This window comes from Lipophrys pholis, assembly GCF_963383615.2.
Source record: "Lipophrys pholis genome assembly, chromosome: 15".
Classification (NCBI taxonomy): Eukaryota; Metazoa; Chordata; class Actinopteri; order Blenniiformes; family Blenniidae; genus Lipophrys; species Lipophrys pholis.
The window spans coordinates 28,110,078-28,133,885 of record NC_137642.1 but is presented as its reverse complement, the minus strand read 5'-3'; the positions used below and the strand labels follow the sequence as shown (position 1 = coordinate 28,133,885).

The 23,808-nt window shown below is 51.1% G+C and overlaps 1 protein-coding gene across 1 annotated transcript; it reads left to right on the top strand.

Annotated features, from left to right (window-relative positions):
- The first annotated feature begins 170 nt into the window (after positions 1–170).
- On the top strand, positions 171–21,592 carry LOC308120932 (uncharacterized protein). Its single transcript, XM_080481878.1, is given in 10 exon segments — positions 171–1,184; positions 7,529–7,582; positions 8,545–10,058; positions 10,060–10,417; positions 17,682–17,889; positions 17,986–18,124; positions 18,646–18,715; positions 18,800–18,846; positions 19,309–19,367; positions 20,858–21,592. Coding segments are annotated over 10 exon segments (3,051 nt in total). The 5' UTR covers positions 171–625; the 3' UTR covers positions 20,901–21,592.
- The last annotated feature ends 2,216 nt before the right edge of the window (positions 21,593–23,808 follow it).

The following is a 23,808-nucleotide window of genomic DNA, read 5'->3' as shown; positions in this document are numbered from 1 at the left end:
GTTGAGAGGAGTCGGAAGGAGTCAGGAGCAGTTGGGAGGAGTCGGGAGGAGTCAGGAGCAGTTGGGAGGAGTCGGGAGGAGTCAGAAAGAGTCAGGAGGAGTCGATTCAGGAGGAGTCGAGTCAGGAGGAGTTGAGAGGAGTCAGAAGGAGTCAGAAGGAGTCAGTTGGAGTCGGAAGGAGTTGGGAGGAGCACCAACTCCAGGTTATGTAAAAGTTGCCCCGCTGGAGCTGAAGTTATGTCAGAGCTGCTGTTCGGGACTCCCTGAACTTTTTCTCTGCTCCTCCTCGAGCCTCGGTCCTGGTCCCGCCCATCGCGCTCTCTCCTGCGCTCTGATTGGCCGCGGCCTGCGTCACTCAGGGGTCAGAGCTCAGGTCATTGGCCGGCGGGCCCCCCTCCCCCTCCCCCCCTGCTCCCCTTGCTCAACTTCTGCGGGGCCGCGAGGACTCGGGTCCGACTCTGTGGTGACTGTCGTGCGGCGCGCTTGTCCCTCTTCTCCCGGCGTCAGACAGTCCCCGAACCGGATCAGCCACCGGCCGTCCCGGAGCAGCAGCAGGAGCAGCGGAGCCGCGACCCAAAACTTTCCGGGAGACTTTTTAGAAGAAACTACCAAGAAAGTAACAAACATGGCAGACGAGCACCTGGTGTCCTCCAGCACTCCGCTGTTCAACGAGGCGCTGCACCACTACCAGGCCGAACCGGAGCGCGAGCCCGAGCTGGAGGAAGAGCCGCTGCCCGAACCGACACCGGCTCCGGAGCCCGAGCCTCGGCAGGACCTCTTCAGCGTGGACGACATCGTGGACCTGGTCGGCGGAGCTCAGGACGCCCTGGAGCGGCACATCGCCGAGGACAGCGCGCCGCCGGAGGAGCCGGTCTGGACACCGGAGCCCGAGCCCGAACCCGAACCCGAGCCGGAACCGGAACCCGAGCCGGAGGTCCCGGACACCACCGCCGCCCCCAGTAGCTTCTCTTTTGTCCCGGAGGAACCCGCGGTGGTCGCACCCAAAGCCGAACCGGAGAGTACAAAGATCGTCGCCCCGGCCCCCGAGCCGCTCATCGCCCCCGAGAGCGACGCCCTCCCCGCGACTGAACCCCGGAGAGCAGCGCCAGCCCCCGCACAGCCCGCACAGCCCGCAGAGCAGCAGCGCGCCGTGACGGAGGAGGAAGCACCGGCTCCAGCGTCCTGTGAGTACCGCTCCGAACCAGCAGAACCCCGCCGAGACACCGAGTAATACCGTCCAACACCATTCTCAACCTTTATTTCACATTCTGTGTGTGTGTGTGTGTGTGTGTGTGTGTGTGTGTGTGTGTGTGTGTGTGTGTGTGTGTGTGTGTGTGTGTGTGTGTGTGTGTGTGTGTGTGTGTGTGTGTGTGTGTGTGTGTGTGTGTGTGTGTGTTTTCTTCACATTTAGACCTAAATAAGCACAATAACCGTTCATCTTTGTTTTGTGGGTCTTTGCACACTTTCCCGCCGGTCCCCTTCGGACCGGGTCGTCCCTGCAGATCGTCCCCGGGTTTGAGTCTCCTCTCCCGGTGGAGGTGAGCGTGGTTAGCCGGCGCGGTGATGCTCGCCATCCGGGGGAGCTGCTCCGGTTCCCCCGGTACCTGGTCGCTCGGACCCGCTCCAAGCAGTGAGGCTGGAGCGAGTTGCGGGGTCTGGGTGGTGAATCTGCGGGTTTCGGTGTGTTTTCCGGGGCCGTTCCGTCCCCCGGAGCGGCGGATTAGCGGCGCGGCGCGCTGATGCGGCCCACCTGTTAGTGACGGATCAGGCCGAGGCGGGGACGTCTGCTCCGGGTCTGACCGGGGACAGACGCCCCGCTAGACGCGCACGTCGCTCGGCTGTTTCCGTGTGTTTGTCTCGGGGCTGTGAGCGGATCGTTTGACCGGGGGGGGTGGTGTGGCCGTCGTGGCCCGGTTAGCGGTCCATCTGCTCGGCGTCTGTCTGCGCTCCGTGCCCGCCATGGCTAACCGTGGTTCCATTATCGGACATACGCTTCATCTGGATTTTAATCCAGGAGCTGAATCAATACTTATCCCCGAGTCGGTGTTTAATCTGAGCTCAGTGGATCCGTTCAAATACACGCTAAACAATCCGGACAGGGACGTTTGACTGTGTGAGGTTTCGTTGGCCTTGTGTCAGGTGGACCTCCTTGCCCAAAGGCACATAAACAATGTCTGTCAGCTACTCGTCAGCGTCAGAGGGAGTGAAATAGATTGTGACAGAAAGAATCCTAATAAAGTGTCACGAGTTAGATTTCTGGGTGATAACCGGCAGTGGAGCAATGGAATGAATGACAGGCATGCCCCTGTCCGATAATGGAAGCACGGTGCATTAGCAGCGGCTTAGTCACAACAAAGGAATCCGGTGTGGGTCTCCTCCCTGTCGGCCCCCGCCCACCGGACCGTCCCCTGCCTCCCCACCGGCTCCAGGCTGCGGTTTACGGCCGGTGGTGTTAGTGTGGCCCCGGTAAGCCGGCCTCCACCTCCCGGTCTCCACCCAAACCAACGCCCCAAACAGGCCAGCCTCAGCTGCTGCGGCCTCCTCCTCCTCCTCCTCCTCCTCCTCCTCTGGCCTGGCAGCTCCTCAAGTGGCTGCCTCAGGCTTTTCTTTTGTTCCTGTGGTTCAGGACGGCAGGTCTGTGGGTTCTGCTGGTTCTGGTTGGGCTGCAGGCCCCTGGTCCTCCACTCCAGCAGGCAGGGTGGGGCCGCTGGTGGAGGAGGAAGAGCCAGAGCTCCTGTTGACTCATCCTGAAACAAAAGAAGTGAGGAAGTGGATCTTTCTGTCTTCTTCAGGTGGTTCTGACCCGGTTGGTACCAAAGCCAGGGGCTTGTTTGAGCCCCAGGTTCCCTAGGTCCCAGAGGTGACGCTCTGAGCCTCCCTATAAACTCCAGAATGTCTCGCTGGTTTTCCTCCAAACTACAAGTAGATTCATGACGGTGAGCAGTTAGCATTAGCTTTTGATGCTAACACGGTACTGTATGACGAGGTTAGCTTTAGCCTCTCATGCTAACATGTTACTGTGCGAACATGTTTGCATTAGCATTAGCGCTGCTTACGTCCAGTAGTACTTCAGCATTAAACCTGCTAAATGTTTGATACTGGCTTTGCTATATTAGCATTCAGTCGCTAACTCACTTCAGTAAGTTAGCCTGGGAGTTGGTTGCTCTTGTTGATGCTTCTATAAGTTAGCAGCATTAGTTATGTTAACATTAGTCACGAACTCACGATGAAGTGTCAGCTGAGCATTAACGCTGGCTCACATCGGTATATTGACGACATTTGCATTCAGTCACTAAGTTGCTTTAGTAAGTTGGTCCATTAGCATTAATGCTACCGGGACGCTTTTATATATTAGCCTTGTTGCTACTGTAGCATTTTGGGATGTGAGCATTTAGTTGCTGACTCACCTTCATGTCTTAGTCTGGAGGGTGGAATCAAACTGGTTGTTTTATGTGGGGTGGATGTAGGGCGGATGTAGGGCGGCTGTAGGGTGGATGTAGGGCAGATGTGGGGCGGAGGTAGGGCGGCTATGTGGTGTGGATGTAGGGTGGATGTGGGGCGGCTGTAGGGTGGATGTGGTGTGGATGTGGTGTGGATGTAGGGCGGCTGTAGGGCGGATGTGGGGTGGCTGTAGGGCGGCTATGTGGTGTGGATGTAGGGTGGCTGTAGGGCGGATGTGGTGTGGATGTAGGGTGGATGTAGGGTGGATGTGGTGTGGATGTAGGGTGGATGTGGTGTGGCTGTAGGGCGGATGTGGGGCGGCTGTAGGGCGGCTATGTGGTGTGGATGTAGGGTGGCTGTAGGGCGGATGTGGTGTGGATGTAGGGTGGATGTGGTGTGGCTGTAGGGCGGATGTGGTGTGGCTGTAGGGCGGATGTGGTGTGGATGTGGTGTGGATGTAGGGTGGATGTGGGGCGGATGTGGTGTGGATGTAGGGTGGGTGTGGATGTAGGGTGGATGTGGGGTGGATGTGGTGTGGATGTGGTGTGGATGTGGGGTAGATTTGGGGTAAATGTGGAGTAGAGTTGGGGTAAATGTGGGGTAGAGTTGGGGTAAATGTGGGGTAGAGTTGGGGTAAATGTGGGGTAGAGTTGGGGTAAATGTGGGGTAGAGTTGGGGTAAATGTGGGGTAGAGTTGGGGTAAATGTGGGGTAGTTGTAGCTCCCAGGCTGCAGTAATGAGGTTCCAACAGAAGAAACTCTGCTTCCTGTTAATTACCAATGAAGTGGCTGAGAAGGTTTTGTGTTCGGCTGCTTGGATTTATTTATTGGTTCTATGTACATATTATATACGTATAAACACTATTTATAACGTTTCACAAACTTTCTCACCCGAACTGCATGAAATCTTCGGGGATGATTTGTCGTCATCCAAGAACCGATTGATTAGATTTTGAGACGCTGACGAACAGAACTGAATAAATTCTCATCCTAAGCGGCTGAGACTCATCGTCTCATGGAGGTCAGTGTCTGTTGCCATGGAGACGCTCCCTGAGGTCCGCCCCGCTGAGCGGTTCAATCACCACAAACACCTCAAGGTTAAAAAAAAACAACTTTCAATCGCTCACAAAAAGCTGCAAATATTTACTTTTGTCACTTTGACGGTCAGAAAAGAAGTTTTAATCGCGAGTAAATCGGCGTTTGTGTAACTCCATAACGTCGTTATAACTTTAACGACCAATCCTTTTGTTTCTTTGACCTGTTGAACATTAAAGTTGTTGTTCCGTTGCTTTTAGTCCTCCGTCTGGTCACATGACCTCTCGAGGTGGCGAGTCATCTGAGATCAGAGTCACACAGTCTGAAGACTTGAGTGTGGAAGCCCCGCCCACGCGTATGTCTGGCGGGAGGTTTTTTTCCCCTCGGCGGTGACTGACAGGCCGGTTAATGCCGCCGGCGGCCTACATGTGAGAGCGGGTCACCTAGATCCTCCTCAGGTGGATTACCTGGAGCTGGGACAGTCTGGGGCCTCGCTGTTTATTTGTGTGCTGATGAAGCGAGCTCGACGCTCTGTGGCGCCCCCTTCAGGACAGGTTTACTCTGTTTGGCCTCCACAGACCCACAAGACACCATGTGTCCACTCCTCCTCCACAGACGGCAGGAGCAGAAACACAGAACTTTGCATCCTGAACCAAAACAACTTTATAGAGCTTTCGTTTGTAGCTCTGTGACGTGAAGATGAATCGGTGAACGATGATGAAGAAAGGCTGAGGAGCCCGTCTGATCTGAAGCTCGGTTTTATTTGAAGCTTCAGGAGAAACAATCAGGAAACGCCGCAGAATGAAGGTAGAAGCCTTGGAAACAGTTTGAAACAGTTTGCTGCAAACGTGGAGAATCCAGAGTTTCTTTCATGTCGGAGAAACAAGAAAACACCTTTTATTAATAACAGCAGCAGCTTTAGCAGCGTTAGCAGCAGGTTTAGCAGCATTAGCAGCAGGTTTAGCAGCATTAGCAGCAGGTTTAGCTGAACGTTATAGTAGAGCGTTAGCAGCAGGTTTAGCAGCATTAGCAGCAGGTTTAGCTGAACGTTATAGTAGAGCGTTGGCAGCAGCGTTAGCAGCAGCGTTAGCAGAGCATTAGCAGCAGGCTTAGTAGAGCGTTGGCAGCAGCTTTAGCAGCGTTAGCAGCAGCATTAGCAGAGCATTAGCAGCAGCTTTAGCAGCATTAGCAGCAGGTTTAGCTGAACGTTATAGTAGAGCGTTAGCAGCAGGTTTAGCAGCGTTAGCAGCAGGTTTAGCAGCATTAGCAGCAGGTTTAGCTGAACGTTATAGTAGAGCATTAGCAGCAGCTTTAGCAGCATTAGCAGCAGGTTTAGCTGAACGTTATAGTAGAGCGTTAGCAGCAGGTTTAGCAGCGTTAGCAGCAGGTTTAGCAGCATTAGCAGCAGGTTTAGCTGAACGTTATAGTAGAGCGTTGGCAGCAGCGTTAGCAGCAGCGTTAGCAGAGCATTAGCAGCAGGCTTAGTAGAGCGTTGGCAGCAGCTTTAGCAGCGTTAGCAGCAGCATTAGCAGAGCATTAGCAGCAGCTTTAGCAGGATCCTTTCGTCAGCTCATTGACGCGTGATTCATAAAGCTTCAGGACGTTACAGCGTGAAGATGAACATTAAAACAGGAAGTGGAATAAAGTATTAATTTGAATGGAAACAACTAAAATTAAAGTGAGGAGAGGGAGGAGCAGCAGAGGAGCAGCAGAGGAGCAGTGGGGGAGGAGCTGGGGGAGGAGCAGCAGAGGAGCAGCAGAGGAGCAGCGGGGGAGGAGCTGGGGGAGGAGCAGCGGGGGAGGAGCAGGTGTGAGTGAACATTCAGTCCCGTCTGAACGGCTCGTATGTCGAAGTCACTTCTGGCCTCCCAGCAGGAGGCGCTCAGGAGGTCAGGTGGGTCGGCGGAGCGCCGTGGGGCATTCAAGGGTCATTGGAACTTTGAGTGCTGCGGGGTATTTGGGGTTCTGCAGAACGTTCTCGTGCCGCTGGTTCAACAATGGACACAGGTAAACCGTGTGGTCCATTGTTTGGGTCAATCGTCTCTCTCGATCGGTCCAATCAATCAATATTCATTCTTCCATGATTGACAGCGCTGTCCTCCAACTATAACTCGGCTCACACTTGTGGGCGGAGCTTCAGGAAATTTTATTCAGTCCAAATGAAGTTGTGGGTCAGGTGATGTTTGTTTGTTTTGTTTGTTTTGTTTTGTTTGTTTGTTTGTTTGTTTAACACGTTATTGAGAGAAACCTTCAAACACTGACTTAAATTCAAATAAATTCAAGGCTTTGTTTTAAATTGTGCCACATTTCAAAATAAAAGCTCTTTTTATAAATAAGAAGATTTCGCGCGTGTGTGCTTATGCGTGCGTGCGTGCGTGTGTGTGCGTATGCGTGCGTGTGTGCGTGCGCGTGTGTGTGTGCGTATGCGTGCGTGCGTGTGTGTGCGTATGCGTGCGGTCAGCAGACTGCTTATCTTTGAAGTCCACAGTGAGCGTGACGTCGCGCCTCTCCAGTCGTCTTATCTGATGTCCAATAACTCGCAAAAACAAACATCAGGACTTTTCTGCGTTGTATAATGTTGTCATACGGAAACAGTTTCAGTCACCGTAATTCCTCTTCCTCCTCCTCCTCCTCCTCTTCCTCCTCATGCTGTTTGTATCTGAGCTTGTTTTCTTAAGTTTGTCTGAAATGTCAGAAACGCTTCATAAATGAGTTTTAGAGCGATTGTAGTTTTTAGAACTGAGGAAGCATCAAAGTTAAACTTTGCTAATCGATGTGCAACTGCTGATTATTGTTTAGAACTGATGGACAAATGGAGAAGTAGGTTATAATCTAAAATGTCAAACTGTTTGTCATTGAAATTAAAAAATGAAATGACAAATATATATTTTAACTTTTGTTTTATAAGTTTGGGTGACATAAAACTCAAAGAACATTCACATCAGGATAAAAGTTTGAATGTTGCAGTGCCATGAGCTGCCACCAGGGGGCGATGGTTGGGTCAGAAACCTGCTGATGCTCCTCTGATCTTCTGAATTCCTTCTCTTTTCCAGATGTTCCTTCTGCTTCTAAAGCTCACACTCAACCTCTGATGCAATTCCCTACAGGCAAGTCCTCTCTGCACCTCCTCCTCTTTCTCCTCCTCCTCTCTGCACCTCCTCCTCTTTCTCCTCCTCTTTCTCCTCCTCCTCTCTGCACCTCCTCCTCTTTCTCCTCCTCCTCCTCTTTCTCCTCCTCCCCTCTGCACCTCCTCCTCCTCCTCCTCTCTGCACCTCCTCCTCCTCTCTGCACCTCCTCCTCCTCTCTGCACCTCCTCCTCCTCCCTGCTCCTCCTCCTCACTTCACCTCCTCCTCCTGTTTGCTTTGAACTGTTTGAAAACTTCCTGCTGCATGTGAGACTGTCGGCTTGTGTTGTGTTGTGTTGTGTGTGTGTGTGTGTGTGTGTGTGTGTGTGTGTGTGTGTGTGTGTGTGTGTGTCAGTCTGTGTGTGTGTGTGAGACACACACACACACACACAGACTGACACTTTAACACTGTGCACGGTTTATTTGGTACCAGACCTGGGGTAGAGCCTGAACCCCCCCCCCCCCTGTCTGGGAGTGGAGGGGGGGGGGGGGGGGGGGGGGGGGGGGGGGGGGGGGGGTGCAGACGGGTGTGACTGGGCGGTGGAACCTGTTTAACACCAGAATTGTTTCAACAAGTTTTAGTCGTTAGAGACTCAAAAAAGGAACTAGTCTGGATGTGGACGCTCACCGGTTCACTCCAGTCGTATGAACGAGTCACTGGTGGTGAAACATCTGATCTGAAACGGAGAGAGGGAGAAGGTAATTCACCCCAAAAAAGCTAATTTGAAAACATGAAGAGAAGCAGGACTGGTGAACTGGACCTCAGGGTCCAACAGGTCTACTGCTGGGTCTACCCAGCCCCCCACCCCCCCCACCCCGTCTGGACCTCAAACCATGACGTGTGTTGCTAGCTGCTGTCCCCAGGTGTGGTGGACGCTGTGAGGAATGGAGTCTGTCTTTGATATGTGCTGTATTGCGTTCTCCCTCCTCCCTCTCTACTCAAGCACTTGGGCAGAAGGGTGACTCCCCTGCTCCCATCTCTCCCCTCTCCCCTCTTCACTCCCCCGACTCTCTGGAGGAGCTCTCTCTGACCGAGAGTCCCAACCAGCCCCCCACCTTGGGATCCTCCTTCTCCACAGACCCCGCCACCGCTCTGTCCAAGGACATGCCTTGGGAGGGTGAAGACCCTGGACCGGGCCGTAGTAAGAATAAGGAAGACCTCCTAGATCCGCTAGCCGGTCCTTACCTGAGCTTAGGTAAAGACCCCGGTCCTCATAACCCCTGTGAAGACAGCGGCATTTCCTTCTCGCCCGAGGAGAAGCTGATTAGCTCAGACAAGTCCTCCACTGGCCCCTCCCCTGTGAACCCCCAGGTGAAGCTCCCAGAGTCTCACCTTGCCTCCTCTAACCCAACAGAGCACTGGGATTCCACATTGCTAGCATCTCAAGACAACTCCAAGCTCTCCATGGCTTCCTTCGCCAAGGACACGGCAGCCCTCGGCCCCTCCCGGTACGAGACGGACCAGCATGGAGACCAGTCCGATGAAGACGACGACCTGATGTACGAGGTGAAGAAGAATAACAACCCATTCGAGGGCTTTTCCCCGCTGGCGGACAGCGGGTACTCTCACTTCGGAGAGTCCAAGTCTGACAACAGGGCGTCCAAAATGTCTGAGAGCCCCACCCCGGACCTGGTCCAGTACGGCCAGACGGGCGAGTCCCAGGATAGTCCACCGTCCTTCTTAGACGAGGAGAAAGCCTTCGACACCAGCAAGATGGGCACTGATTCCCTCCTGCAGTCCATGAGCCAGTTCTCCTCTGGTCTGAAAGATGACGACGATGAGGAGGATGAGGATGAGGAAGACGCTGCTCTGCCGCCTTCACTTCCAGACATCCTGAAGTCTTCTCCACTCAACCCAGAGAAAATGGACTCCGGCTCCTCCGAGGGCAGTCCAGAGGAGCAGAGCCCCATCCTGGAGCGGAGGATGATGGAGTCTCCAAACCCCCCCATCAACCTGTCCGCTAACAACCCCTTCGCTTTCGACGCTAAAGTGTCGCTCCTGAAGGAGATGACCGAGGAGATGGAGGTGAAAGCCGCAGACAAGGGCAAACCCGAAGATGAGAAAAGCTTTGGCGCGTTTGATCTCGTCAAGGAGGCGGAGGAAACGCCGATGACGAAGGCCAGGGTGGAGGAGCCGGTGAAGATTGAGCAGAAAGATTGGTTCTCCAGCCGCGACTCTCCCAAGAAGACCGAAAAGTTTGAGCCTCTGGACTTCCAAAGCAAAAAGACCCCCGCCGAGGATTCCGATTCCGAGTCCCCGACAGCCGACTCCCTCTCCCCGGTCCTGGAGGCCATGGCCAAGAACCCGGCAAGCTTCCAGGTGGAGCCGGAGAAGAAGAACCAGAAGATGGAGGAGGAGGAGGAGGAGGAAGAGGAGCCAGAGGTGGCCGAGGAGGTGTCCGAGCACGAGGTGTCCGAGCACGAGGTCTCCTCCGAGGAGTTCGAGTTCATTGAGCGGCCCCCCTCGCGGAGTCATCGACGAGTTCCTGGAAGCTCTCGATACGTCAAAGTTCTCCTCCCCCAAGCCCCCGGAGATCCCCCTGGACGACGACCTGAGCTTCGGGCAGAAAGACGCCGTTCCTCCGGCGAAGGCCGCGCCGCCTCCAGCGGTCAAAGAGGAGCCTCCTCTTCAGAGCTCCCGCCTCCTCTTCAGCCAGGCCTCCCCCCAGAAGAGCAAGGCCGAGCTGGAGAAGCTGGACGTCCACAAGCCCCCCCCTCAGCCCCCCCTCACCCACTCCCCCGTCCGCACACCGGAGGAGGCCGGCGCCAAGAAGAGCGGCAAACTCTTTAAGATGCCCAACCTGAGCGTAATAAAAGGTAAAAAAAAGTCCTGGCATGGAAACCATCCTCCACCTCCTCCACCTCCTCCTCCACCCCCCCCCCCCCCCCCCATCCCCCCCACCCCTCCTCAGTTCTGACCAGACCCCCCCCCATGTTCACCCACGTCTCCATCTCGTTGGTTCTCCTCAGTTATCTGCCGTCTCTGGTCACGTTCCGTTCACCTTCTCCTGCATCCTTTATTTTCATCTCTAACGTTTTCTGCATTTTGTGACGTTTTTGTTTTCGACGTGTTTCTGCTGCGTTCTGTCCGTCTCATTAGAACGTTCACCTCATTCTCATTTTGTCTTTGTTCTAAACACGGTAAGTAAAGGATTTAAATTCTTTAGAAACACCGGAAGGTGTCAATCGTGTAATCTGACGATCCCGTCAGCTGAGTGTTGAAACTATCATTTAATCTTCTGTATAAAAAAACCTCTTATTGACAAAGACATAAAGGCACAACGATCAAATAAAACAACATGATCGAAGTATATTAGAGGGAAAAAAAAGATTGGGTCAAAACAGTGAAAAGGAAGTGGTTTATTCTGACATGTACTAGTGGGCGTGTCCTAACCCTGCAGCCAATAGAAATGCTTTTGAGGTGACTAGCCCCTCCCATTCCATAGAGAAGGTGTTTCCTATGCAAAACGTAGAAAGTCAATTGAGTTGGGAAGACAATCAGTTGATGTTACACACACACACACACACACACACACACACACACACACACACACACACACGAAAAGAGGAATCTGGGAATCGAACCGCTGCTCCCTCTGTTCTCTGCTTCTGCTGGATTGTGTTTCATTCTGGAAATAACCGGAGCTGCTGATGTGCAACCCGACGCCTCGTGAAAAGGCTGCAGCAGCATTGATTTACAACACACACACACACACACACACACACACACACACACACACACACACACACACACACACACACACACACACTCTCTGCCAGCTGACTTCAGCGGCGAGGTGAATATCTGCTGAGTCATGGAATGCCAGCAGCGGTTATTTAAAGAAGGAAACCTGAACCTGGTTTTAATGAGGATTCCTGAGTTTTCTTGAGCTCGACTGTCAGGAATCTGTCCTGGACACTCTGGACCCTCTGGACCCTCTGGACACTTAAGACTTCAAAACAAAAGTTGATAAAGAATCACAATATTGTTCCATTGACGCCTTTACGTCGTTGAGCTCCTGGAGTTAGCATGCTAAGCAGCTAGCAGCAGTTTCTTCACAATAAAACGAGTCCCAGCCGGTCCGGGTCGCTGGCGGTTTATTTTGATTGCCACCGATAACCTCGGGATTTTACTCTGAAAAGCTGAGCCCAGAGGACCTTTTAATGAGATTTTAGTTTGAAGTGTAACAGGAAGCTGCCGCACCAGTCTGAGTCAGAACAGCAAAACTGCAGAGTCGTGATTTGATTAAGGGGATGACTCGGGGTTATTTATCCCCATCGATCGACTCGGAGGAGGAGGAGAGGGGCGGGGGGGGCTTCAGTGACAGCCCCCCCTCCCCGCCCCCCCGCACTGCGACACTGGCAGCTCCTCCAACGGTTCGATCCAGGAGGTAAATGTCTTGTTATGTAAGAGGAGGCCCTGTGCTGCTCTCCTGTCTCTCTGGCGCCCCCCTCTGGAGGGAAGGAGCATTTACACTCGATCACGTGAATAGAAAATAACAAACTATTAAATATTGGCAGCTAATTTGAATTTTGAAAATTTATGTTTTCAGATTTAAACCCAATGGGGAAATAAAACCAAATGTGTAATTAAATAAATGTAAATGATTAGAATAATTGATAAACAGAAAAACATGCAAATATTCCAGACATTAAACAAATTAGATTAATTCTAATTAACTTATTAATTAACTTGATTCTTTTTAATGAGGAAAACACAATTTGTTTTACTGGAAACTTGTAAAGGTGTGTGTGTGTAGTTTCTGAGTGTGTCCAGCAGGGGGCGCAAGGTGGAGGTGCAGCAGCAGCAGCAGCAGCAGCAGCAGCAGCTGCTGTGTCAGAGCTGCTGGCAGCAGATAAGCTGATGGACTTTATTCACTGACTGCAGCTTGAGGAGGCTTCACACAGGTGCTGCTCCTCCTCTTCCTCCTCCTCCTCCTCCTCCTGCAGACACACTCGGTTCTCCTCACACACACACACACACTCGCTGTGCTCGAAGCTGACCGACCAGACGCCATGGACGAGAAGGAGAGCAAACCGTGGAGGGAGCAGGGTAGTGTGTGTGTGTGTGTGTGTGTGTGTGTGTGTGTGTGTGTGTGTGTGTGTGTGTGTGTGTGTGTGTGTGTGTGTGTGTGTGTGTGTGTGTGTGTGTGTGTGTGTGTGTGTGTGTGTGTGTGTGTGTGTGTGTGTCTGGTTGTTTGTCATGTTGTTGCTGCTGCAGCTCCTCTGACCTTTGACCTGTGGGGGCGGGGGGGGGGGGGGGGTGATTTGACGACATCATGTGTTTCTGCAGCTTTTATTTCTCTTTGGAAAGTTTTGGTTCTTTTCATAGTTTTGTGGTTTAACTCTAACTTTTGTTTTATAATTGTTTGTTGTGATTTTTTGAACAAAATGACTGATTTGAGGTTTTAAATCTCGAAGATAGTTTGAGATGTTCTGGTTTTCTGCTTCATCCTTCGTCTTGCGGTGTTCCGTGTTCTCAGTGAGAGGGTTCTACTTCAAGTTACTTTTTCTTGTTTGTTTAAAAAAAAAATCCCCGTTCATGCAGCAACATTTTCAAAATGATCTTGGCAGAAACGCTGAACGACGCTGTAGTTGTCATGCCAGGCCACCAGTGGGTGCTGTTGGTTTCATCTCACACAGGCAGCAGAGAACACGGACATTCTGGTGTTTAAAGGTTCCGGTGGCTCCGTTGTCGTGTAAACAGACTAAACCCAACAGCAGCTTTGGGTTTACTTTTCTTTGTTGCTGGAACGGAACCATAAGGTTCTCCTGACGGACTAAAGGATGGAAGCCTGAAAGGACTGGTTTAGTTTTAACCTGGATTAACTGGATTAACTGTTCCTATTGACAGTTTGTTAGAACGTGAGATGAATTATTACAGTAAGTTTATAGAGTCATGATGGACCTGCTCCACCCGTCCTTGTTCGACCCCCCAGATCCTGTAGGTTCTTTCTAGAATCCTGTATTTTTCAAGAGCTTAGTTCAAAAATCTGCAGCATCACCCCCCCCCCCCCCCCCCCCCCCAAAGGTTCTTGAAGGAGGGGGTCTATTTTCTCTCCCTACTCCTTCCTCCCCCCTCCGTCTCCTCTCCCCCTCCTCTCTCTCTCTCTCTCCTTCCTCCCCCGACTCGCTCTCCCCCCCCCGCTCTCCTCCCTCCCCCCTCCCTCCTCTCCTTCCTCCCCCTTCCCATCTCTCTCCTCTCCCTCCCCCCTCCTCGCTCTCCTTCCTCCCCTTCCCCACCTCCTTCCTCTCCTTCCTTCCCCCTCCCCTCCCTCCCCCCCTCGTCGCTCTCCTTCCTCCCCCTCCCCCTCTCCTCTCCTTCCTCCCCCCTCTCCTCTCCTTCCTCCCCTCCCTCCCCCCTCCTCGCTCTCCTTCCCCCTCCCCTCTCTCTCCTCTCCTTCCTCCCCCTCCCCTCTCTCTCCTCTCCTTCCTCCCCTCCCTCCCCCCTCCTCGCTCTCCTTCCTTCCCCCTCCCCCTCCCCTCTCTCTCCTCTCCTTCCTCCCCCTCCCCACCTCCTTTCTCTCCTTCCTCCCCCCTCCCCTCTCCTTCCTCCCCTCCCTCCCCCTCCCCTCTCTCTCCTCCCTCCCCCTCCCCACCTCCTTTCTCTCCTTCCTCCCCCCTCCCTTCTCTCTCTCCCCCCCCCTCTCTGGTCTCTCAGTGGAGCTTCAAGATGGACGCCAAACGTGGTCAGTGTGTTTTTAATCTTTTATTTCGGTCTCCTCCGTCCTCCAACGTCCTTCCTCCTCGGTACCGGCCCCGGTATCGGCTCTCCGAGCAGCGGCGGTTCGACTGCATTCCTCCGGGGTGCGCTCGGTGTCGGACCGGGGCTGGCCGCCGAGGTCACGGCGGAACCGTGTGACGCCTCCCCCGGCGGAGCGGAGGCAGCCGGGGCTGTCGCCGCTCCTCCGGGGGAGGCTGGGGGAGAGACCGCGGTGCTCGGAGGACCGCGGCGGGGATTATTGAGCCAGGCGGCGGGCGGTGAAACGGGATCAGCGGCCGGCTTTGGCGCTCCGTGATGCGGGTCTATTTTTAGCCGGGCTGCGGAGCGACGAGCGCGGCCGCTACCATATGTAGCCAGGCGGCCACTGCTGGAGCGCTGCTCCCCCTCCTCACCTCCACCCGGGGCTCCGGGGCTCCGGGGCTCCCGGGCTCCTCCACCCGGGCAGGAGGTGCGGAGGAGCGGGCTAGCTGCGGCTAACGGAGCTAACGGTCTGAACCGACGGAAGCCGGCAGGTTTCCACTTTAAATGCCCCCAAAGCCTGTTTTTACCCCGCAGGGCGGAGCTGGGGGCAGCAGGGCCCCAGGGCTCAGACTCCCCCTGCCCCCCCCCCCCCCCCCCCCCCCTCCACAGTTTGTCCATTTGGACCTCGTCTGGAGACACTTTGTTCTCTTCAGGTTCCTCACGTCAGTAGATTTCTTCACTTACTGAATTCCGTCAGATTGAAGGTCACGTGACCTCGTTCTCATGCTCGCTGTGAACTTTGTGCTGGAGGAGAGTCGTTATCTGCTCATGGAGCCGCTGGTTCCTGTTCTGGAACACAAACTTTGTTCTTGTTCAGTCTGACGAGGAGATGATCAGTGTGTGTTATCTAACACACACACACACACACACACACACACACACACACACACACACACACACACAGGGAGGATGTAATCACAGTTTGACAATTCATCAGATCAACTGTTTACATGTAATCTGATTACATTCCCCACCCTGTCTGTGGAGATGAACAGTGTTCAGTGGCTCTGAGCACCGTTGTCATGGTAACGGGGGCCTCGGTGTTTTGGTCGTGGGCGACGCTGCTTCACATGATTCAATGAGTCCTCCTCAGATCGTTTCACGTTTCAGCAGTTTGTCGTATTTTCATTCCCGAGTTCTGAGAGTGAATCTCTTGAAAGTCTTTAGCATGTAGCCTGTAGCATGTAGCCTGTAGCCTGTAGCATGTAGCATGTAGCATGTAGCATGGCTCGGAATTAGGTGCTGAGCAGGTAAACTAATGAAGTTGCTGTTGTACCAACGCTCTCTCTCTTCTAGTTTCATATTAAAGAATCTTCAAGCCGCCGCCGCCGTCCCTCAGCTGAGATACTGACGTGACGTAGTACTTGTCAGGAGCTGTAACGAGTACAAGTACTCCGTGCAGGATCTGACCTGGTATTGGTATTGATGCGTCTGTAATAATAACAATCATACTTTATCAACCCCTCGGTTAAATTCCCTACTGCCTTACGTTCTTAGGGAACCTTTGTCTTCATGTCTCGGTGGGCGGTTTGTCTCGGGGGACGGTTTGTCTCGTCGGGACGGTTTGTCTCGGGGGACGGTTTGTCTCGGGGGACGGTTTGTTTCGGTGGGCGGTTTGTCTCGGTGGACGGTTTGTCTCGGACGGTTTGTCTCGTCGGGACGGTTTGTTTCGGTGGGCGGTTTGTCTCGGTGGACGGTTTGTCTCGGACGGTTTGTCTCGTCGGGACGGTTTGTCTCGGGGGACGGTTTGTCTCGTCGAGACGGTTTGTTTCGGTGGGCGGTTTGTCTCGGTGGACGGTTTGTCTCGGACGGTTTGTCTCGTCGAGACGGTTTGTCTCGTCGAGACGGTTTGTTTCGGTGGGCGGTTTGTCTCGGGGGACGGTTTGTCTCGTCGAGACGGTTTGTTTCGGTGGGCGGTTTGTCTCGGTGGACGGTTTGTCTCATCGGGACGGTTTGTCTCGTCGGGACTCATTCCAGTTTCCAGTCGTTTAATCATTCTGACTGGTTCTGGTCTGGGTTCCGGTCCTTTCCTGCAGTTTCGGGTCAGTTCAGTCTGATCAGCTGCTCGGTTGAATGTTTCTGTTGCTTCCAGTGGGACCGGCGCTGAACTTTGACCTTTGGACTGAAGATCAGATGGTTTTCACTAACAGACGCTGAGCTGCCGGGGTTTGATATCTGATATCAGTCACGTTCGCATTTTGATCTTTGTATTGTTTGTGAAGTGAATCATGAGTTTCAGCAGTGGAGGACTGACCTTTGACCTTTGACCTTTGACCTCTGCTAGAAGTGATGAGTCATCCACTGATTGCTGTTACAAAGTTACACGTTGCTGCTTTTGTTCAAGAAGACAACGGCGGCGCTGCCGCCGCTATGTGGTTAGCTTTGGGATTAGCGTGACATGAAGCGTTTCCATTTGCTGCCAGGTTAGGCCACGCCCCCTGCTGGATGATGTCATCTGATATTTGACACCTTCAGGAGGAAATCTGGTGTAAAAATTGAGAAATTGTCATTTAGACAGTTTTTTGTTTTTTTTTAGACATTTAAAGAGAGAAACATGTTTAACATAAAGAAACTTCTTCAAACACTTCATGTGAAGTTTTATTTATTTACTTTTAGAGTCTTGAAGGACTCCTTCACTTCTAATAATGTCCACTGACCGGCCAGGAATCTGAAACCAGACACACACACACACACACACACACACACACACACACACACACACACACACACACACACACACACACACACACACACACACACACACACACACACACACACACACACACACACACACACACACACACACACACAGTCGTCTTTTCACTCATTCATACAAAAATGATGCTCACATTCGACTTTAATCAAGTTTCATATTTAATAAACAAAGTTTCTCTCTGAACAAAAACAAACTTATTTTTTGTGATGTAGAAACCATCCTGTTCTGCTTTAGTCCGAGGAGGAGGAGGAGGAGGAGTCACTGGTGGCGTCCCTCAGGGCTCGGCGTCGGTGCTCTTTACTTCTCAAGGTTATGTGAGGCAGCTTATGACCTTTGACCTCTCTGGAACAGGCGGGACAGCGGTTCGATTCCCCCGTCAGGGCGAGTGCACCTGCCACTGTTCCACCTTCTTTAATCATGTTTTAAAAAAATGATATCTTGAGTCAAGCTTTCACTACGGTCACTCTTAATGTGGAGGGAACAACTATTATAAATATTAAAGTGTAGAAATGATTGAAATGAGCAGAACCAGTTTATTTTTTAAAGATCGGTGTTACCTGAGATTGAGCCCCTCCCCCTCGGAGCTGCTGTGTGATTGGCTCCTCCCCCTCTCTCCTCAGTGGTGGACCTGCTGTACTGGCGCGATGTGAAGACCACCGGCGTGGTGTTTGGCGCCGCCCTGCTGCTGCTGCTGTCCCTGACGGTGTGCAGCATCGTCAGTGTGTGCTCCTACATCGGCCTGGCTCTGCTCTCCGTCACCATCTGCTTCAGGATATACCGAGGAATCCTGCAGGCCATCCAGAAGTCTGACGAGGGACACCCCTTCAAGTCAGCACACACACACACACACACACACACACACACACACACACACACACACACACACACACTGACGGTAACACCCTCCTCCTCCTCCTCCTGCAGGCAGTACCTGGACCAGGAGGTGGCGCTGTCCGAGGACCTGGTCCATAAGTACAGTGACTTGGCTCTGGACAAACTCAACAAGTTGATCGGAGAACTGAGACGTCTGTTCCTGGTGGAGGACCTGGTGGACTCCATCAAGGTGAGGACCAATCAGAACGCTTCCTGCTCACCAGGTGGTTTACAGACACTGAACCTCTCTCTCTCTCTCTCTCTCTCTCTCTCTCTCGCTCTCTCTCTCGCTCTCTGTCTCGCTCTCTGTCTCGCTCTCTGTCTCGCTCTCTCTCTCTCTCTCTCTCTTTGTCTCTCTTTCTCTCTTTCTCTCTCTCTCTCTCTCTCTCTCTGTGTCTCTGTGTCTCTCTCTCTCTGTCTGTCTCTATCTCTCTCTCTCTCTCTCTCTCTCTCTCTGTGTCTCTCTCTCTCTGTCTGTCTCTATCTCTCTCTCTCTCTCTCTCTGTGTCTCTGTGTCTCTCTCTCTGTCTCTCTCTCTCTGTCTGTCTCTGTCTGTCTCTATCTCTCTCTGTCTCTCTCTGTTTCTCTCTCTCTCTGTGTCTCTCTCTCTCTGTCTGTCTCTATCTCTCTCTCTCTCTCTCTCTGTGTCTCTGTGTCTCTCTCTCTGTCTCTCTCTCTCTCTCTGTCTCTCTCTCTCTCTCTCTCTCTCAGTTTGCCGTCTTCATGTGGATTCTGACCTACGTCGGCGCTCTCTTTAACGGTCTCACTGTTCTTATCCTGGGTGAGTACCACACTTCCCATCATGCACTGCAGCTGTGAGTGATGTCACTGAGGGAGGTCACAAGGTCAAACTCTTTTTCTTCAGGTGTGATTGCAGTGTTCATCTGCCCAATCATCTACGAGAAGCACCAGGTACTGTGTGTGTGTGTACGTTAACAGTTGTGTGTGTGTGTTAACAGTTGTGTGTGTGTACAGTTGTGTGTGTGTGTGTGTGTGTGTGTGTACACAGTTGTGTGTGTGTGTGTGTGTGTACAGTGTTAACAGTTTTGTGTGTGTACAGTGTTAACAGTTTTGTGTGTGTACAGTGTTAACAGTTTTGTGTGTGTACAGTGTTAACAGTTTTGTGTGTGTGTGTGTTTGTGTTAACAGTTTTGTGTGTGTGTGTTTGTGTTAACAGTTGTGTGTGTTAACAGGTGTGTGTGTGTTAACAGTTGTGTGTGTGTGTTAACAGTTGTGTGTGTGTGTTAACAGTTGTGTGTGTGTGTTAACAGTTGTGTGTGTGTGTTAACAGGTGTGTGTGTGTGAACAGGTGTGTGTGTGTGAACAGGTGTGTGTGTGTGTGTGTTAACAGGTGTGTGTGTGTGTGTGTTTCAGGCGCAGATCGATCATTATGTTTCTCTGGTCAACAATCAAATCAAAGACGTGATGGGAAAGTGAGTCTCTTCATTCTTAAATATCTTTTATCGTTGTTTTCACTTGACGTAATTCGGCTTTGATTTTCTTGGGCGAGTCATTTTCTAGTTTTTGTTGTTTTACTAGAAACGAGTTTAAATTTGAAGGTGAAATTTAGTTTAAACTCTTAAACTGAAAAGTTGCTTAAAGTGATTAATTCTAAACAAAGAGCCTGAACATCTTTTTCCTGTTTGACTCGATATGGTGACTTTCATGGCGAGCGAGTTAGCTGGTTAGCTTCAGACACAGGTTATGACTCAGCACACCATCTGGTGGTGCAAAGTGGAACTACAGGCCTGATTAGACTGTTAGCATGTTAGCTTCACTGTCAGAAGTTGACGGTTTTCGGACGTTTTAGAAACATTTTTCTGTGTGAATCGAATATTTAAAACTTTGTTCCAAAAGTTCAGTTTGGAGTTCGGGTCGGATGTAGCTCCTGACTAGCCTGTTAGCTCCTGATTAGCCTGTTAGCTCCTGATTAGCCTGTTAGCTCCTGATAGTGCCACTTAAGGCGTGTTTCCACTGGACAAAAAGTGCAGGAATGGCCTGGTATGGTCCGGTTCGGTTCGGTTCGGTTCGGGTTTCCGTCGCAAGAATTTGGGATTTCCCTGAAAATCCCGCTGCAAAGGTGGAGGCTTCTCCACTGCCCCTCCGTCGGGTACTCAGGACTTTAGTTTTTTGCTGCACAACTTTCATGTTGGTCACTAAAGAGCAGACAGAGACCGGGACTCTGGAGCAGACGTGGGGCAGGACAGAGACCGGGACTCTGGAGCAGACGTGGGGCAGGACAGAGGAGCTCCGGTTCCCCGATGCTGGAACCTGCGGGTGCTCCGGGACGCCGGCGCTGGTCCGAGCCCCGGTGTCTGTCCTGGCATCACGTCCACCATCTCTGCCTCCATGTGGAAGTAGCAGCAGCCACAACCAGCGGAGCGACACCGGCACCGACCGGGCGACGTTCGCTCTCAGAACCAACATGGAGGTTCAGCTGCAGCTCTGTGGCGGCAAAACATAAAAGTAAAAGAAGTAAACAACGAGAGCAAAGAGAGGATGTAAACAACAACGGAGGATTCAGGAGGTCCAGGTCTGTCGCCCCGCTGAGATCACTGCTGCAACGCCACATATCTGAGGAGCTCTAAACCCCGCCTACATTTTACCTCTCCCTCTGCTCCTGGTTGGCCTGTTGGCTCCTGGTTAGCCTGTTAGCTCCTGGTTAGCCTGTTGGCTCCTGGTTAGCCTGTTAGCTCCTGGTTAGCCTGTTAGCTCCTGGTTAGCCTGTTAGCTCCTGGTTAGCCTGTTGGCTCCTGGTTAGCCTGTTAGCTCCTGTTAGCTCGTTAGCTTCTGTTAGCTCCCCTCGAGCATCAGGAGCATTATTTTATGTTAGTTTTCTAACGGGAACCTTCCGGAATGTTTTTAAATTTCACATTTCTCTGGTTTTGATGTTTTTCTTCTTCTGTGGTGGTTTTGTTTGCAGGATTCAGGCAAAGGTTCCCGGGATGAAGCGTAAAACCGAGTGAAGGAAACGGCAAGTGACAGTTTGGAATCAGGAAGTCCTGAGCTGGATGTGAGGGTGGGGGGGTGAGGGAGGGGGGCAGTGACTGACTGCTGGAGGGGGGAGGCGTGGACGCGGCCCTTTTAACTGTATCTGTTGAATTAATAAAACTTTTCTTTCCAGTTTCCTTTTTTTTTTTTGTGTGTTTTTGTGGGGAAACGTTCCCGTCGTCCGCCTCTTCGTTTCAATAAAGCTTTGAAATGTTTGTTTCTATGACGACGATGCACGTCTCCGCCCCCTCCCCCGGCCCAGTGCATCATGGGTCTTGAGTTTCCCGCCGGCGGACGACGATCCGCTCTTTAAATCCTCGCTGCGTCATTTTAACCCCTCGACCTCTTTTCTGTTGGGTTTCGTGGTTTTTCGCCTCGACGTGACGAACGGTGGGGGAGGGGGAGGGGGCGGGGCTTATTCTACCATTTAAAAAAAAAATCATTCATCATCGCTTCTGAGTAACTAGCTAGAAACATCTAGAAAACTTTGCCGACGGATAAAAAGATCCATCTGAGTGGTTCGTTCACGTCATCGCAGCTGTTGAGTAGATAAAAACTCTGGAAGCGACACGTTTACATTCATCCGAAAAAGAAAAAAAATACAAAAAAAAAGGGATTCAAATAAAAAGTGCGTAACCATTCTGTGTGTGGAGCCGGTATCTTTAAATGACGTTGCACCTGGACGTGACTTTGGGGAGAAAAATCCTTCGAGCATCTGTTTTGTTATGCAAGTATAATTGTGAATGATAAACTTCATACTTCAATTGTGACGATAAAAAGCTTCCAGCCGGGAGTCGTGTTTGTGGAATGCATTGTGAGATGTAAACAGTTATCAATAAAGCTTCTAGACGAAGAAAAACACAGAACCCCGCCTCCTCGTCTGTCTGATTCCACCCGGGATAGCGTTAGCATGAGCAGCTAATGAGTCCCAGTGAAGTTAGCATTATCCAGGCATTAGCATTAGCAACCTGAAGAGAGTGTCAGTAATACTATTGTAGCATTACTATTGTAGCATTACTATTGTAGCATTACTATTGTAGCGGTACTATTGTAGCATTACTATTGTAGAGTTACTATTGTAGCATTACTATTGTAGCGGTACTATTGTAGCATTGCTATTGTAGCATTACTATTGTAGCGGTACTATTGTAGCATTGCTATTGTAGCATTACTATTGTAGCGGTACTATTGTAGCATTACTATTGTAGCGTCACTATTGTAGCGGTACTATTGGGGCGTTACTATTGTAGCATTACTATTGTAGCGGTACTATTGTAGCATTGATATTGTAGCGGTACTATTGTAGCGGTACTATTGTAGCATTACTATTGTAGCGTTACTATTGTAGCGGTACTATTGTAGCGTTACTATTGTAGCATTACTATTGTAGCGGTACTATTGTAGCGTTACTATTGTAGCGTTACTATTGTAGCATTACTTATTGTAGCGGTACTATTGTAGCGTTACTATTGTAGCGGTACTATTGTAGCGTCACTATTGTAGCATTACTATTGTAGCGGTACTATTGTAGCGTTACTATTGTAGCGTTACTATTGTAGCATTACTATTGTAGCGGTACTATTGTAGCGGTACTATTGTAGCGTCACTATTGTAGCATTACTATTGTAGCGTCACTATTGTAGCGGTACTATTGGGGCGTTACTATTGTAGCATTACTATTGTAGCGGTACTATTGTAGCATTACTATTGTAGCATTACTATTGTAGCGTTACTATTGTAGCATTACTATTGTAGCGGTACTATTGGGGCATTACAACTCTCCACTCTCAGCCAGTCACAAGCCAGCTCACTCTAACGGTGCGTTCAGGAAACACAAAAGAATCAGAACCAACAAACTTCATCACTAAATCATGTCAACAAGATCAGCTGCAGGGATGTTAAACTACTTTTGTAATTTTCTTGGAAAAAAAAAAGATATTGGCAGTAAACCCGCCCCTTTTGTCAATCAATCAATATAAGACTTAATTGGCCCCCGGGAGTAGAGGTAATTAAAAGCTCGTCTAAATCTGATCCTAAAACCATGAGTCAGACATAAATACAACAAAGAGTGAAGGTCAAAGGTTAAATGTGTACCAGCAGGCAGTGGTTTTCATGTTGTTGGAAGCTGCTCAAATTAACTATAAAAGTAACTTGTAATCTAGCTTAGTTACTTTTAAAAACAAGTAATTGCTAAAGTACACAAGTTACTTTTTAAAGGAGTAACTAGTAATCAGATTACTTGTCCATGGTAACTGTGGCAACACAGGTGGACACAGTACACCAAGCAACAAACTGGTGGTGTTTTTCTTCCTGTTGACCACCAGGGGGCAGCAGAACTCCACCTTCACCCCCTAATGACTGAAGCCAGGCTCGTTAAAGTGTTGGTGGTTCCAGTTTGACTCCACACACACACACACCACACACACACAAACACACACACACACACACACACCACACGCTCCTGCTCACACCATTCAAACCATGACTTCACTTCCTGTTGGGCCTGGGAAACAGGAGGGGCTTAATGTGTGTGTGTGTGTGTGTGTGTGGGGGGGGGGGGGGGGGGGGGGGGGTTGATCAGAGATGTTTTAGAGGAAAATAGAAGCAGATTACAGACCAACAAACATGAATCTGCTGCAGACTTAATGCTTCTGTGTGTGTGTGTGTGTGTGTGTGTGTGTGTGTGTGTGTGTGTGTGTGTGTGTGTGTGTGTGTGTGTCATTGCAAAACAAGAAGTTTTTTATCAACATAAATAGGACATTTCTCTCTCTGACCCTGATCCTCTCCAATCTCCTCTAATCCTCCCCCTCTCCCCCTCTCCCTCTCTCCCTCCCTCCCCCTCCCTCCCTCTCTCCCCCTCTCCCCCTCTCTCCCTCCCTCCCT